Source organism: Gymnoscopelus microlampas (genome assembly GCF_963454915.1).
Source record: "Gymnoscopelus microlampas genome assembly, chromosome: 12".
NCBI lineage: Eukaryota > Metazoa > Chordata > Actinopteri > Myctophiformes > Myctophidae > Gymnoscopelus > Gymnoscopelus microlampas.
This window is the reverse complement of record NC_139949.1, coordinates 49,165,987-49,182,721: the sequence shown is the minus strand read 5'-3', so window position 1 is coordinate 49,182,721 and position 16,735 is coordinate 49,165,987. Positions and strand designations below refer to the sequence as shown.

General features: G+C 45.0%; 1 protein-coding gene across 2 annotated transcripts in view; it reads right to left on the bottom strand.

The window, feature by feature from the left end:
* The window catches only part of LOC311057753 (voltage-gated potassium channel subunit beta-2), a gene marked incomplete at both ends in the record, with an annotated part of 119,119 nt that overhangs the window by 27,754 nt on the left and 74,630 nt on the right, over window positions 1-16,735 (bottom strand). For both annotated transcript variants that reach the window (XM_084074805.1, XM_084074804.1), the window contains 6 exons: window positions 5,975-6,018; window positions 7,719-7,763; window positions 8,867-8,911; window positions 9,730-9,809; window positions 11,991-12,028; window positions 13,489-13,532. In XM_084074805.1, coding sequence (XP_083930931.1) covers window positions 5,975-6,018; window positions 7,719-7,763; window positions 8,867-8,911; window positions 9,730-9,809; window positions 11,991-12,028; window positions 13,489-13,532 — 296 coding nt within the window. The remainder of the gene's footprint in view (window positions 1-5,974; window positions 6,019-7,718; window positions 7,764-8,866; window positions 8,912-9,729; window positions 9,810-11,990; window positions 12,029-13,488; window positions 13,533-16,735) is intronic.

The window sequence follows — 16,735 nt, the reverse complement described above, 5'->3', positions numbered from 1 at the left end:
AATGGCAAATACTCCGGTAAAGTATATACATTCTTCAAAAGTGTACTTAAGTACAGTACTTGAGTAAATGTACTTAGTTACTTCACACCACCGGGATGGGACCATACGAAAATGACATGTCGCGATTATTGTGGCAAAAATGACTGCGATTGGCCCTGGACGGCTGCCGTAGTGGTCCGGAGCACCTATAGGCTGCTAATACTAATGAACCCGACGTTTCACTCCCCATCTCTCTCTCTCTCCCCCCATTTCCTGTCAGTCTACTGTATTCTATCAATAAAGGCAGAAAAAGCCCCCCCATAAAAATCATAATAATAATTCTGATTAACGATGATTATCGTGATAATCAGAATATGCTTAAAATGCCACTTTTGTTCACCACTTGAACCCCCAGCATCCCTATGCTGGATGCTGGGAGGAAGATGCAGCTCAACAAAAGCTAATTCGTCCTAGTGCATGTAGGGGAGACCGGGGCCAAAAGGGGGCGAATGTAACACTCAATAATTCAGAAATAAGCTACAGGGATAAGACTTCTTCTGCACATGCTCAGTAGGGTCCTCTCTCTACGTATGGAAGGGTAGAATGATCATTTCATCTCAGCAGACGTTTTCAACAAAAACAGATTTTGAGGTGTAAATTTACATGTTTTAATGTACAGTATTTTCCTTCTGCTGTCTAAAGTTTGGATGACAGCTAATTTGAATTTAGATTAATTGTATCTCTATGTTACTGGTCACAAATTAACGTCTGCAGCTTATGATAATCTAGGTGTTTCTAGCTAGAATATGGGAATATGGGAATAGTAACACAGTGACCGGGGTCAATTGTAACGATGTGTTACAATGCAAGCAGATTTTTTGTCTGGGATTACATACTTTTATGATAGTAAACTAACATATTTCACAACATTTCTAAGTAAAAATCCATTTAAATAAAAAGAATAGATAATAATAATACACTTGAAAAAACTACATTGAAAAATACAATAATTTGAATAAAAAATAATAATAATTGTAATTATATATATAAAATATTCTTAAGTAACAATATTAGATTATAAATAATACATATTATTTAATGATGTAATTTTATTTGAGATATAGTGTGTTAATATGACTTATTTTTACAGTGTTCCAATTGCCCCCGTCATGGGGGCAATTGGAACACTACAGTGTTCCAATTGCCCCCGTCATGGGGGCAATTGGAACACTCTGACTTATTGCATTAAGATCAATATTTTAGTCTTGTCCTTACAAGTGAAAGCTTATAAATGGTATTATTAATTAGGGCACATATATGTGTTTCTTATAACAAAAGATGGCTAGTATATTTCAAGTATTCTGTGAATTATGAAGAAAACATGTAAATAGTGTTACTTTTGAGTTTTGACCCCCGTCTCCCATAGGGTTTAAGTGGTATATACTGAATTTGCAGCTCAACAAAAGCTAATTCATCCTAGTGTATGTATAGGTAGAGGGTTATCTATAACCTACAGTCTCAAACTGTGAGGATATTACAAGTGGGCCCCCCAAATAATTGGCAAAACACTATGATGTTATTATTGATAATATAACATTAATATTAATACAAACTAGAAAATGTGCTCCTCGGAGCACAGGTCTCCGCCAGTACTGTTCCTGATTAATCCTGTCTTACCTCACTTCAAAAGATATAAATGATCTTTTGAAGTGACACACCTATTTATAGGTCTCTATTTCATCATGCGTCTCGCTAGCCAATCAAAGCACACCCTTTCAACATATTGTCACGTGTCACGTGAAGCTTGACCAATGTTAGCTTGGTGGACACACAGAAGGACGAGAACGAAAACATAGTCTCCTGGCGGAGACAATAATAATGATAAATGGGAACTTAAAGTATACTACATTATACTGATCAAAGCAGCAACTCAATCGATTGATTGATTGATTGATTGATTGATTGATTGATTGATTGTTTGTTTGATCATTAACGTAGGCATGCTCTGAAAATGCACTCGACCAGTCCATCTGTCCATCTGTCCACTTAACACTTTCAACATTGTCAAGTGATGATCCAGAAAAGGTTGTGAACGTCTGTCCTACAGTATCAAATCATCCTACATCGTCCTACTGTCCTACAGTATCATATCATCCTACATAATCCTACTATCCTACCGTATCAAATCATCCTACATCATTCTACGTGTCACGATGTTGGCGACTGTGAAGTTGGCCTCCAGCTCTATTCCTAATCTAATCCTATATCCTTTTGGATGAGTCTACCAACTTTATCCTGAAGATGCTTCTGGATAAGTTTCCCCAAGGTAAGTTTCTTCTCTTTCAGCAAACTGTTCAGCTCGTCGGTCAGTTTTCTCACCTCTACCTTCAGGTCCTTGATTTCCATGTCTTTCACTTTCATGTCCTTCTTGAAGTCGACTATCGTCTTGGACTTTTCGGTCAGTTCGTCATTCAGTTCTGTATTCTCGGCCACACATTTCTCCAGAGTCTTTTCCGTTTCCGCGAGCTCCTTTCGCTCGTCCTTCAGCGCGGTCTTCGTATCGGTCAGCTCGTCGTCTAGATCTTCGGCCCTGTTCCGCGCCGTGAAAAGGTTTTCGGTGATCGCCTTCTTTTCCGTAAACAGGTCCTCTCTCTCCTTCATCCAGTTCCTGTCTTTCGTTCCCAACTGGACCCTGAAGTCCTCTGCCATGGCGAACTTCTCGATCCCCCAAAGCAGCTCCTGGGAGATCCATTCTCCCTTCATGTTGTCCCGCTCGAGCTCCAGCTTCTCTTTCTCCTCTGTAGTTTCTGTCAAGGTCTTTTGGTTGGAGACCAGGGAGATCTGCACTTGTTGGAACTTGGCCCTCGTGGCTTTCAGCTTTTCCTCCATGTTTTTGATCTTCTGAAATAGCGTGTTACACTTCTGCGCCAACGCCGTATTTTCTCTAAACTGTTGCTGTCTCTCCAGGATCAACTTGTTATTCTCTTCCATCTCATTGCGGATGTACTGGAACTCACCGGTTAGCTCATTGAAGTGATCCTTGAAACCTTGCCTGAGGCGCTTCTGATCGCAATCCACGGAGGTCAGCATGTCCTGCAAGGCATTCATGTTCTTGCGGACCTTCTCTTTCTCTTCCTTGGCCTCGGTGCCGACAAGTAGCCTGCAATTTCTTTCCAAGTCCTTATGGCTTGATAGGAGCGACTCTTTCATTTTGGTGAAACTGTCCATTTCGGCGGTCAGCGTGTCCATCATGGCTTGCATCTCCTGTTTCTCCTCTTTCAGTTGGCTGTTCTTCAAGACGATCTGGTCGATCTGCGCCGCTGTCGCCTGAGCGTCCCGTAGCTCCCGAGACAAAGTCTGCTTTTCTGTCATCAGCTCATACAGCCCCGGTTTCCCCTTTCCCGAGGCCATTTGGATCATCTGTGCTGCTGTCTGCTGGGGTGAGGCAGGTTGCTCCATACTCTTTGGAGGCTCACTCTTGAAGTACGGGGAGTGTCCGCCTATACCTGGATAGTGTCCCACTGCTCCCGGGTACCGCCCGACTTCTTCTGGGTAGCGTCCAACTACTGCTGGGTCCCGCCCGACTTCTTCTGGGTAGCGTCCAACTACTGCTGGGTCCCGCCCGACAGCTCCTGGGTACCGTCCAACTGCAGAGAACATGTCAGCAGCCCTCTCTCGCGGACTCTCGCCGGCTACAGCTTGGCGAGCTAAGTTTAGCCGCTCGTCGGTCAGAGTCTCACTCTCTGTCTGGCCATCTGCTAAGATCTGCTCCTGCTCTTCGCTGAGTTTGTCACTCCCCTCGACACCGAGGATTAGGGGTGGACTCTGTCCCGCTTGGCGGCTGACACTCGGCCCGTAGACTGATTTTAAATCGTGTACGCGGTGCTTAAACAACTGCTTAATGCGCATTACCTGTCTGTGGTCCTTCTTCGATTTGTCTCCCATCTTCCGCGGTCTGTAGGACGGCGGTCGAAGATTGCCAAGTATTGTGCCATCCATGATCCCAAACTAAAGAATGTCACTCTCATATGCCTATACTGGATGACAACCAAAGATCTAGAACTGTGAATCTAAACTAATGATGCAAACATAACCCACTCATTCTTATATGGAGTGCTCAAGAGCTTATGGACGTACTTGGTGACCACACCCACCACTGTGGTGACCACACCCACCACTGTGGTGACCACACCCACCACTGTGGTGACCACACCCACCACTGTGCTGAATGCCGGCTGCCTCGGACCAACTCTCCTGGACGCGAGCGGCGTTTTCCTTTCGCTTCGCAGTAACGGGGGGCGGGGCCAGGAGGACAGTACTCTGTGGTGGAAAATAATGCTCGGCGCTGGCATTGCCTGCGAGGGGGGGAGGGGGGTGCGATACTTTACGATTCTGTGCCTAGCGGTACATAACTCGCACAGGGGAGTAGGTTCTACCGAACTTCGCAACGTTCAGCACGGCAACTCGCGTGCTTCAGCACACTCGGTGGTGCTTCTCGTGGCTCAAGTTCGCTTGAGACTGCGCCCCTCCGTCGCGGTCCAAATCTACACTTTATCGGCGTATAAAAAAGTAGTCCGCGGTTGTTGGAAAAAGTAATGTCTTAAGCGGGAGTCGAACCCGAGAGGTGCGGGTGGGGAATCTAATGATTAACGAGGCAAGCCACTGAGAGTGGTGCTGAGATTCAGGATTTGGGATGTATTAGAATCTGACAACACCCACCGTTCCTAACTCAACACCGTCCCCGAGGCTACTGCGAGGCGATGGTAAAACGCTGTTCGCCCTCTGGACGAGGGAGGGTGTTCGTTTTGCATAAATACTGTAGGTATTTTTTGTTTGTATGGTCCAGTCACGCAACAGAATGTCATGAAATGCTTCCCATATCAAGTGCCACAAAAATGAAATGTACAGGTGAGCTAGCATTAGCTACCAAGCTAATGTATAATGTTAAAGGAGCACTTCACCCATTTTCAACATATATGTTATATTGTACGTATGTAATTGGTCCTCACTAATGCTCATTATGACATGGCACCATTTCTGTCTACTCACTCTGTGAGTGTCTCATTGGTGGGCTGTGGTCAGTGCAGAAACCTGCCTACCAATGACATCATCGATGAGGATTCCAAGCTAATAGCTACTACCAAACTACAGCCTTTCTCTTCCTGGAATTTTAGCATGATGAAATAGAAGCCATTGTTCTTGCATTAATAATATTAATAAAAAAGATTTGAAATCTAGCTCAATATACGTATACTAAATTGAATAAATACCTTTTTTTCAGGTTTTCAAATATTTTTCTTTACACAGAATCAAATGTTTTATGGTCATGATTCACCAGGAGCCTGGATGACTTGGTTCCAGGCTATAATTTATATACATATTTTTGGGAAATCTCCATGGGAAAAATGTATGGGTTTTCTACCTGTGGGACCACAACATGCTATGCCCTATCGGGTACGTTCAGTTTTCAGCTTCACCCAGCTGTTTGCTGACCAAGTGGTCAGACATCAGCGCAGGGAGGGGGGCAGTTATAGGGTTAAGTGTCTTGCTCAGGGGCAACTAGACACATTGCCGGGGATGGGAAGTGAACCTGAGACCTTCTGCTTCTCTCTCTCTCTCTCTCTCTCTCTCTCTCTCTCTCTCTCTCTCCATTCAGCTATGGCCCCCCCAAATTCGGGCACGAATGACGTCATCAATATCAATCTCTAGTTCTGAGGACCCAATACTTTTTGATGGCGTGGCAGAGATACGCACTCAACTGAGCACCCCTTACTAGTAAATGATACACTCATGTGGAGACAGTGGTGGAAGAATAACTCAGATATTTTACTTAAGTGAAAGTAGCAATACCACAATATAAAAATGCTCTGTAACAAGTAAAAGGCCTGCAACTATAGTAACGTTTAAAAGTCTGAGTGTTTATTTAAACCTCAGGGTTAAATGAATACTCTTTACTTTAGGTTTTATTGTGTAATAATCATGCATTGTACTTTACCTTCAATAATGTGTTTTCTGGAGAGTCCTCTTTCGGTTTCTGCTCTGTGGAGAGACGGAATTATAGTTTAATAATGAACCCAGAAAAAAAGTCATATACATAGAGTTTAACACATTCCTTACATAATGGGTCTTCAAGATGGGGCCCAGGACCCCTAGGGGGTCCCCAAAGTTTATTGTGAGGTAGGAACTTTTTGAGCGGTGTAGCCGCTCCTATAAGTGAGTTTCGGACAAGACCGTCGTGAAAATTTGTCTTAACCTGTACTGTGGGCTGACTCTATTCACACCCTTTTCGCTGTGCCGTGATTGGCTGACTCTATTCAGACCCTTTGCTTTGATTGGCTAGAAGACGCATGATGAAATGAATAACCTATAAATAGCACCACGCACTAAAAAAAATACTTTTTTTTAAAGTGAGCTTCCATCACTGTGATGACCATTATTGTTTCTAAATAACACCGCTCACTTCACACTAGGTGTGATTATTTTTCCTTGAGGGGGGTTCCAAATGGACTCTTTACAGAGTGTGAAACTTGGAGGGTTATTATGGGGGTCCTTGAAATTAACCCATTAAGACCGGGAACGCATCTGTGTAACCACTTTAATCCGTATTTTACACTTTGGGCTATTCAAAAATAGTGAAAATGTGTGCAAATCTTTGAATATATATTTTTTTAAAGCGAACATCTTTAACTCAAATCGTTGCTTCTGGGGGGTCCCTGGAGCTAAATATTTTGATGGGGTTCCGCGGCCAAATAAATATAATTCTGGGGGTCCTTGACATGAAAAAGATTTAGCACCGCTGATATAGAAACATACATTTTTCAGAAAACTGTTGAAATTAGTAGACATGTAGAATTCGCTTCAGGTCTCAATGGGTTAAAATAAGTTTGAGAACCACTAGCTTATAGAGGAGAGAGAGATGAGATGGTTGGACTGTTTTGGGGTGCGGCCGGCCAGCAGGCCGTGACGAAGCAAGGATTTAATAAAGCCTCTATATTCCCCCAGCTGGTCCATGGGTGGATTAATGTTTGTTTTGATGTTGTCTGAATCCATTAAAGCTGCAGAGAGTTGGAGCCAGAGACCTGAGAGACTGGCAGGGAAGGACGGGCGCTGCCAAGGGTGACAGATGGGTGAGTGTGGGGTTTACCGTGCTACGAGACACAGGTATTGGCCTGCGCGCACACACACACACACACACACACACTCACTCACTCACTCACTCACTCACTCACTCACTCACTCACTCACTCACTCACTCACTCACTCACTCACTCACTCACTCACTCACACACACACACACACACACACACACACACACACACACACACACACACACACACACACACACACACACACACACACACACACACACACACACACACACACACACACACACACACCGGACCCCAATTTGGTTCTCAAAGTGGGGTCCGGGGACCCCCAGGGGTCCTTGAGGGAGTTCCAGGGGGTCCCCAGCTAAATGATGGATAGTTAGGAACCAAATGGACCCTTATGGGTCTGTAACTCATGGAACACCATTTGTACACTCTCAGAGTTAAATTAACATTGATTTTAATGGGTTAAGAGAGAGAAAAAAGATATGACTGGAAAATATTTGTTTTGTTTAAAAAATCGTGAAAAATGGTATGGTGAACCTAGCATCGTGATTGGAATGGTATGGTGAGTTGTGAGTGAATGGTTACATGTACAATGATATTGATAGTGTGTACAAATAGACTTACTGGCCTCCCCAATAGATCTTTGTTGTGATGACATAACTTGAACGTCTGGAAAAGGAAATATAGGAAAGAAATTAAACATAGAAAACATATTTTGGTAAGATACTGAATCACAGGCTGATACAACAGGGTATGATTTATAAACAATAAAACACCCATAGGGTACAAACTCCATAATTTAACCAAATCAAACCTCTGGCTTTTACTGTGTACACATCTGTGTTATTTTTTCTCCCCTTTCATGGGTATATTTAAAGAGATAGTTCACCCCCAGCTGAATGACTTTTTTTTCCTATCAATTAGTCACCCCATGGAGACTTGAATTTGTGGTTATTTTTTTGTTTTTGTCGCATTCCTAAGACAATAATTTGAAGACCAGCAGTGGTTCCGGTAGAGTCTCCTTTGTCTCTCCTCCCAGAACCGCTGGCTACCGGTCCGCTGGTCATCAAATTATTGTCTTAGGAATGCGACAAAAACAAAGAAATATCCATGAATTCAAGTCTCCATGGGGTGACCAATCCATAGAGAAAGAAAATGTTTTGGGTGAACTATCCCTTTAATTCAGGGGTCTTCAACAGGGGGTCCGGGACCCCTAGGGGTTCCTCAGAGCTACTATAGGGGGTCCACCAAATCTTTGTGTGATAGGATTTAGTTTTTTTACATTAACCACTTGAACCCTAGAATTCCTTTTCTGAGGGGAACATTAGCCGAAAATAGCAGATCTACAAGCTCTCAACGCCTCGCGCTCGTTGTGAGCTTGTAGATCGGCTATTTTTGGCAAAGAGGCTATAGGTGTAGAAGGAAAAAAGAGCAGACTAAGTAAAAAAAAAAAACTTTAATCTGAAACACAATTTCATACAATATAGAGTAGGGGGTCCCTGCTTCATCTCTCTCTCAGCTAGGGGGTCCTTGGCCTGAAAACGTTCAAGACCCCTGCTTTAATTCATATTCAAGTTAGGATTCTTGCATGTGTCTCTAAATGTAATTTCATGGCGTAGCCTACTCTACTCATCAAGGATAATTAAGTCAGGATACTCAAGGAGAGAAAAAAAAATACTGGCTTAAGGAAGCTTCTAGGAGATGATTGATGAGAAGAGTCATGACAACAGTTATATGCATGTGAGACAGATTATGAAAATTAATAATATCACCTCCATCCCTTCTTCTTAATGATGTTCCCTAGAGTGACTTCGGCCCTGAGGAGAGAGAGAGAAAGACATCAATATGTCAACGTACTCATACAGTAAAATATATTAACCCATTCAATCCGGGAACGCATACTACTGTGTCATTTTAGATTTTTAGCTATAGCCATTATTTTATACTTTGGGCTATTCAAAAATAGCAGATCTACAAGCTCGTAGCGCGGCACCGAGTGCCGCGCTACGAGCTTGTAGATCTGCTATTTTTGAAAAATCTTGACCATTTGTGCAAATCTTTGAATATATATATATATATTTTTTTAAGCAACATTTTTAACTCAAATCTTTGCTTCTGGGGGTGGGGGGTGTCCCTGGAACAACTTATTTTGATGGGGTCGGACAAAAAAGTTTGAGAACCACTGATATAGCAACATAGGTTTTTCAGAAAACTATTAGGATTTAGAAGAAATTTGTAATGATTTGCACACATTTTCTTGATAAAAAAAAATAAATAGCAGATATACAAGCTCATTAGTGCGGCACCGAGTGCCGTGCTATGAGCTTGACGATTAACACAATACAATGCAAAGAATCTGTCAAATTAGGATGAAATATATTATTTGTTCATATTTTTTACAATTTGGCCAATGTTTGACAAGTTTTTATAGTAGCCTACTAGCCTGTAGTTTGTTGATTACGTTTCACGCAGTAATGTCTTTTTTTGTTACTTTTTACAGATATTAAAAAGGTCTTAAAAAGTCCTTTAAATTGTCACGTTAGAAACAAGAAGATACCCTGTATAGTGTATACATACACTTAAGCAAATCATTTGGGGGACCCCCCCTTGAGAACAACGTGCACTCAACACTGACCTGCCAGAGGCGTACACCTCTGCTGTGTCAAACAGGTTGACTCCGGCCTCGTAGGCGATGGTCATCAGGTTCTCAGCCATCTGCATGGAAAGAACACACAATACACAGTGAGACAGAGTGACACTGTATGGGACCAGTGGCGTACCCACCATAGAGGCACTAAAATCTCGCCTCCCCTAGAAAATAAAGTAGAAGACTGACTGAAAAACAGGCAGTGAAAAAAATTCCAAACAGAATAGTGGCCGTCGAGCCATTAGCCCGCCTCCTTGTCCATTCAGGCGGGCAGGCAGCTAATCACCACCGTATCCATTCAGCAGAGAGACCCTCGCCTGCAGTGATGCAAATGTATGCCTTTGTCTTCATGGGGTGCCAGGAGTGCCAGGGGTGGGGGGGGGTCTGTGCCATCACCTGTACTCACCTGGCATAAAAGGGGCTCTGAGAGCAGCTTGAGCAGCTTATTAACGTTTTTGTTTTTATTAACGTTTTTCAGTTTTGTAGTGTTGTTGTTAACTTGTTTCCCTTGTTTCCCCGGAGATTTTCCCCCCGAGTACACCCCCCCGCCCTTCGGATGGGGGGAGAAAAAAAATCTCACCTGCCCCAAATGTAATAGGCTCTATGCACAGCAGCCATATTGGAAAGAAATTGGGCCTCTTCCTTGCTTCCTTCACAGGTGTTACCAATGACACTAATGAAGGCTCTGTTCCATTTTAGCACAGTGGTTCTCAAACTTTTTAATTTCAAGGACCCCCAAGGAGTGTACAAATGGAACCAAATGGACCCGGGAGGGTCCATTTGGTTCCATTTGTACACTCTCAGAGTTACACGCTCTCAAGGAACGATGAGGGTCCCTGGACCACACTTTGAGACCCACTAGTATTTCTAGTGAGCCAACATGCACAGTAAGAGGAGGCCCAATTTCTCTCCAAAATGGCTGCTGTGCATAGAGCCTATTCCTGGGAACGCCACTGTATGGGACAAAAGACACAATAGACAGAGTGACACTGCATGGGACAAAAACACAATCCCAGTGCAGGGGTTGACACCATAGACCGTAAGAATAATATGGACAGCGTCGCGCCATTGGTTTCTATACAGACCGTAAATGAAGCCTATTTTTGCAGCGAATCCGCCATCTTTCTATATCCGGTTGATATCCGGTCCGAAACGCAAACGGAAATTAATGCTATTGGCTGAAACCGCAGCGAGGGTGATCATAGCAGATTGTGAGGTTCTACGACGGCTAATTTATTTTTGTGCCAATTGTTGTACAACAAAGTATCTACAGGGGCTTAAGTGGTATTAGAGCAGGTGCCGGACCAAAAGGAACACAGTAATAAAAGTAGACAGAAAGTTGTGTACACTGCCCCTCTCCCCTAAGTGCAATTTACTGGCACCAGACAGTACAGTGGACGTGCCAATAAATTGCACTTAGGGGAGAGCAACAGTGGCCAGACCTTTCTAGCGTGGATCTCTGTGGGCAGGTTGCCCTCAGAAGACCCATCCCGTCTGGAACACGTCCAGAATGACTACTTTATAGCTGTAATTATAGCAACGTTTGGCTGCGGCCCAAAAACCCAGGAGGAGCCTGTCGTGATAGAATCTCTGGAATGAAAGACCCAATATTGTACTTTGAAGATACCATTTTCTTTGCATCAAGGTGTGTGTGGTTTGTTGTTGTTGTGGCTTGTTTTAAAGTTTTTAGATCTCTGGAAATAGAAAGTATAGCCTCTCTGGGCAATAATTACTCTCTTACAAGGAGAGAGACATTTTTAAGAAATGGAAAAAATGTCAAGGACCACTGAACTGTTGTACCCCTAGCGTGCACCGGCAGGAAAATTAAACCGTGGTCTGGAGAGACGCTATAGCTCTCTGCTCCATTCTAATGAGACTGGGGAGCAGTGTTGCCAGATTTTGTGAGAGAAATAAGCAAAGCAGGTGTAGGAAAACAAGCCCCAAATGAAGTGTCTATCATAGGCCACATGAGCACTTTAAACCTACATACCGTATATGTCGGCTACTTGAAAATAGACGATCTACGAGCACCGGCGGCGGAGTTGTGGATATAGCCTACCAATTTAAATATACACATTTCTTGGGGGTGCTACGGGGGTGCTATGGGCTTGCTTGGAGGTGCCCTAGAGCCGCCCCTGTCTACACAAGCTCACAACGCGCCGCGATGTGAGATAGAACTAGCAGATCTGTAGATCTGCTAGTTTCAAAACATTTTGAAATTAGCAAATAAATAATGCCAGAGTGCTCACCTCATCAGAGATCTGTGATCCAAATGTCACCCATGTACCTGAAGAGACAGAGAGAGAAACACTCACAAACATCAAGCATCCAAACACTATAGAGCACTGAAGTCCTGACGTCACTACCAGTAGAGGGCACTTTCCGCAGGTTCATGGCTTTACTTTTTGTATTGATATCCTCATTGGGGAATCTTAGATCGCTTCATATAAGAACTGTGTTCCAAAAATAAACACACCACCCTGGCGTTTTTACTCATATGGATATGAAGCATCGACTGAAGGTGTAAATGTACACATTTACCCAAAGAGTAACACAATATAAACACTAGAAACGAGTCAAACAACCCAAAGACTACATTTCCCATGAACGCGGCTGCTGTGGGGACAGTGATTTCAGACCCGGAAGTAGTAGTTCTTAAGACTTTTAAGGCAGAATTAATTCCATTTTCGCCAGAAACAGGCTGTATCAAATATGAATGAATATCATAAACGATGCAGCCACCCCCATGACAAAAACGCCAGGGTGGTGTGTTTATGTTTGGAACACAGTTCTTATATGACGTGATCTAAGATGCCCAAATGGGGATTTCAACACAAAAAATAAAGCCACAAACCTGTGAAAAAGCGCCCTCTAGTGCCAGTGACGTCAGACCTCGGTGCTCTATTTGGTATAGTCTCGTCTGACATATAGAGGTTAATGTGTGTTTCATAATATAATAATTTATATCTGCAAAGTACCTATAGTAACTAAAGTTTTCAAATAATTGTAGTGGAGTAAAAGTACAATATTTGCCTCTGAGATGTAGTGGAGTAGAAGTAAGTACTGTAAATTGGAAATACTCAAGTAAAGTATATATGTCAAAATTATACTTAAGTACAGTACTTGAGTAAATGTACTTAGTTACATTACACCACTGTTAGGCAGTACTTCATATTGTGACTGTACTGAGGACTGCTTTCCAAAAGTAGCTCTTTGCCAAGAGCTGTTTGTTATAGCTGCTGTTTTCTCTGCTGTTGTAGCCCTTACAGCCCCCCCCCCCCGACATTTTGGTAGGTCAACACCTCCATTCCAGTCTAGCTATGTGAGACTAATTGGGTAGCGTCAGGTGTTGACTAGACTGTTTTTACAGGGAAAGAGGCTGCCTGCCAGCGGAAGAATGAACCATAACTGAATCTGTTCATTGTGCTATTCTTTGACAATAATAGACCTTTTTTCCCACAACAATAGTAAGAGTGTATCTAATAATAGGCTGTGTTCCATTCGGGATTGCGTACAGGGTCAGGGGTGCTGCTATTGTGCTATCGAAATGGAACTACTGTACTGAGAGCCTTAATTAGTGTCTGTTGTTATCTGCTACACCCTGTTATTTCGTGTCAATAATGGCTGGCGAGAAACTGTCTATTTTTACAGCCCTAAACCCAACCCTAACACGTGTCATTGAAACGTCATTGAAAGAAAGAAAGACAGAAGGAAGGAAACTTTGAAAGCTGTATGTTGCCAACTCACCCAACCCCAGGCAGGACACGCGTAGGCCTGACTTCCCAAGGTTTCTGGGGGAATAAAGAACATTGAAAGGTTTAGGAACATTTAAAATGTAAAATTGTGATATAACCTTACACGCTCAATCTGCTGCATTCATTGTTATTCCTGCATATTAACCTGAGCATTAACCTGTGGGAAAGTATTCCCAGTGCACACACTATTAGCATTCGGCATAAAACCCCTGTGTATAATGCCATTTAAAAATGGCTTATTTTCTATCAATTACACTCCCCATGAAGCATTGAATTCATGGAGATTTTTTGTTTTATTTCAAATATTTCACTCGATGTCTCGCTATGGGAGAGCGCCCTCTGGGCGCGACACAGAAGTACTACCTTATACACTTCCAGACAATTTCATTGGCTGGACTCTGACTACTCCCTGACAGGTGGCTCCGCCCCCACCTTATATCAGTTCAGGGAGATGTCAGTTCATTCAATTCAGTTTTCTTCTCGTCCGACCGAAGACGTACCTTTTCCCCAGTCTACCTCAACGAGTCGAGCACTGCGAAAAAGTTTCAAAAGGACAGGATAATATCCCGGACCGCGAGACGCTGCCGACCGAAGGTATAGACTAATACAACTGTGACAAGATCACAAGTTGTCCGGCTAAGAACTTGAAGAACGTTCCATAGCCAAGCTTAATAAGCTGAAAAGAAAGCATTGTCTGCTTACATAGTAACCGTGATCCGAAGGACGAGTTTAATACACTTTTCCCTAGTATCACCCCGATTACTAATCACAGCTAGCCTGGAGCTAGCTGGAAAGAACAAACACGCTAGAGCAATATACTAGCCCCAGTGCTTGTTTCTTTCGAGCCCTTTCCCCACGTCGCCTAGCTTAATAAGCAAGAGTGAACATGGCCTCTGCAGCTCCGAAACCACGGACCAGGTCCAACAGAACCCAGGTCCCACAAAAAGAGTGCGAGAGGTGCGGCACAACAATGACGGGAACCGATAGGCATTCCGCCTGCGTCTTGTGCCTGGGAAGGGACCATGCGGTCCGCGGGATGCAAGAAGGCTCAGACTTTTGCATGGCCTGCGGTGTAACCGAACAAAAATTCCTCAAAAAGAGAGTTAAAAAGTTCGACAAACCGCCGCGACCCGACGAGGACGCCATGGCGGTCGACCAGCCGGGGTTCGAACCCCCTAACCTGCTCCTACAGGAGACCTCTCCACCAAGGAGCTGGGGCGGTCAGATGGATACCGAGGACCCGATCCTCGACGAAGAGAACCCGATTCTCAACGGCGAACTGTCCGAGCTCCTCGAACATTACCAACCCGAGGACACGACAGAGGACCAGGGTGGATTCGAAGCCGAATTCTCTGACGGGTCAGAGGCTGAGGACGGTGAGGATGATATCCTCCCTCCAGCCGAAGACGCAGAAGCAGAGCTACCCGCGGCCCAACCCAGGCCCACAGCGGCCGCCGGCACGTCCTCTGGCACAACCGAGGCAACCACCGGCACCGCGCCACAGGCGGGACCAGCAGTCGATCAGGCAGATCTTTACGTGCTGCTGCAGCGAGCTGCCACCCGTGCTAATATCCCCTGGCCCCAAGAGGAAGAGCAAACTACACCGATAGTGTCGCTTTTCGACGGGTTCAGTGGGGCAAAAGCCAGGAAAGCGATAAAACGTCTGATTCCCCTCACAGAGGATGCCTCCAGACTCGCCTCTGGCTCATGGAGCAAACCCATCTCCGCAGCAGTCTCTCCCCTGAAACACCTAGAGTGCGCCGGGGCGAAGGAAGCAGGGTTCGAAACCCTCCCCCCGATGGAAAGGGGGCTCGCTTCCTATCTCCTCTCCACGGGAGCAACGGGACTATTGCGGGGCCCTGGATTCATTTCCAAACGAGACAAAGAATTCTCCCAGATCAATAGACGAGCCTACGGCGTTCTGGGCTCTTCTGTCCGGGCAACTAACGCCTCCGCGCTCCTGGGAGCCTCAGCCGTCGCTCTACTCCGGCAGGGAGGTGATGATCCCACACCGGAACAGATGGCAGAGGTTCGCAGAATTCTGGATGAAATGCTCAACCTCGCTCAAGCTACCCTCATAGCCACAGGGCGCGCTATGGCATACCAAGTGGCTCTGGAGAGAGCGAGATGGCTAGAATACGCCAAAATCTCAGACCAGGAGAGACTCGAGCTTCTCGATCAACCCATCTCCCAGAGTGGCCTATTTGGGAACGCCATGTCAGCAATGACGGCCAGGCTAAAATCTAAAAAAGAGGAGGACGAGGCCATGACCGTGTGTCTACCCAAAAACACACCTCAAACCGCGACTCCTGCTCCTCGCCGTTACGCACCACAAGCTCCCCGCGGAGCGCAACGCGCTCCAGCGGCGCCTGCACCACCACCACGGAGCAACTCAGCCCCACGCGGAGCTGGCCAAGGAGGGGCGCAAAACAGGCGCCGTTTCCAGTCACCACCCGGCAGAGGAGGCTCTCACGCGGGCTCCTACAGGGGTGACAACAAAAAGAGGAGAGGGACATAGCTGTCCCCACGCCTCGGGGAGACGAAGGACAACGTCTCCCCCCCGTTAACATCCCCAGTTCTGGGAGGAGGGCAGAGCAGAGTGGACTCGGGACACATGCCACATCGCCCATTCAAAAGACAAAAGACTTTGCACATTCCACAGTTCAATGTTGTAAATGTATGCTTAAATGTCTGTGTTTCGAAAATAAAATTTCAAAGCCAAGACCGACTGATTCATTCAGAGGCAGGGCCATCAGAAAAACACTCGAAACAAACCCAGAACATAAGGGACATGAGCCCATCGTCCAAGGGGTCCCCCGGACCCCTCGAGACAATGGGACAGGTTTATTGCAACGAGAGAGGAAAAACATATCCTCTCTCGGGGCAACAAATCCACGGCCAATTTCTCACTCGGCCGCTAGAGGGCGACATTGCACCGCTCAAAGAGAGGGGCAGAGTACTGAATTTCCCTCTCTCAGAGAAATTACCAGCATGGATTCGAATCAATACGCCCCAATGGGTGCTAAAAACGATATCCAAAGGGTACATGCTACAGTTTGCCTCGAGACCCCCTGCCCTAGGGAAAATAATTTTCTCACAAGCACAGGGCAAGGCAGGCGATGTCCTGCAGGAAGAGATAGTCTCCCTCCTAAACAAACGAGCAATACAGATAGTGCCGAAAGATCAAGCAAACAAGGGTTTCTACTCTCGCTACTTTCTGGTCAAAAAGAAAGGGGGGG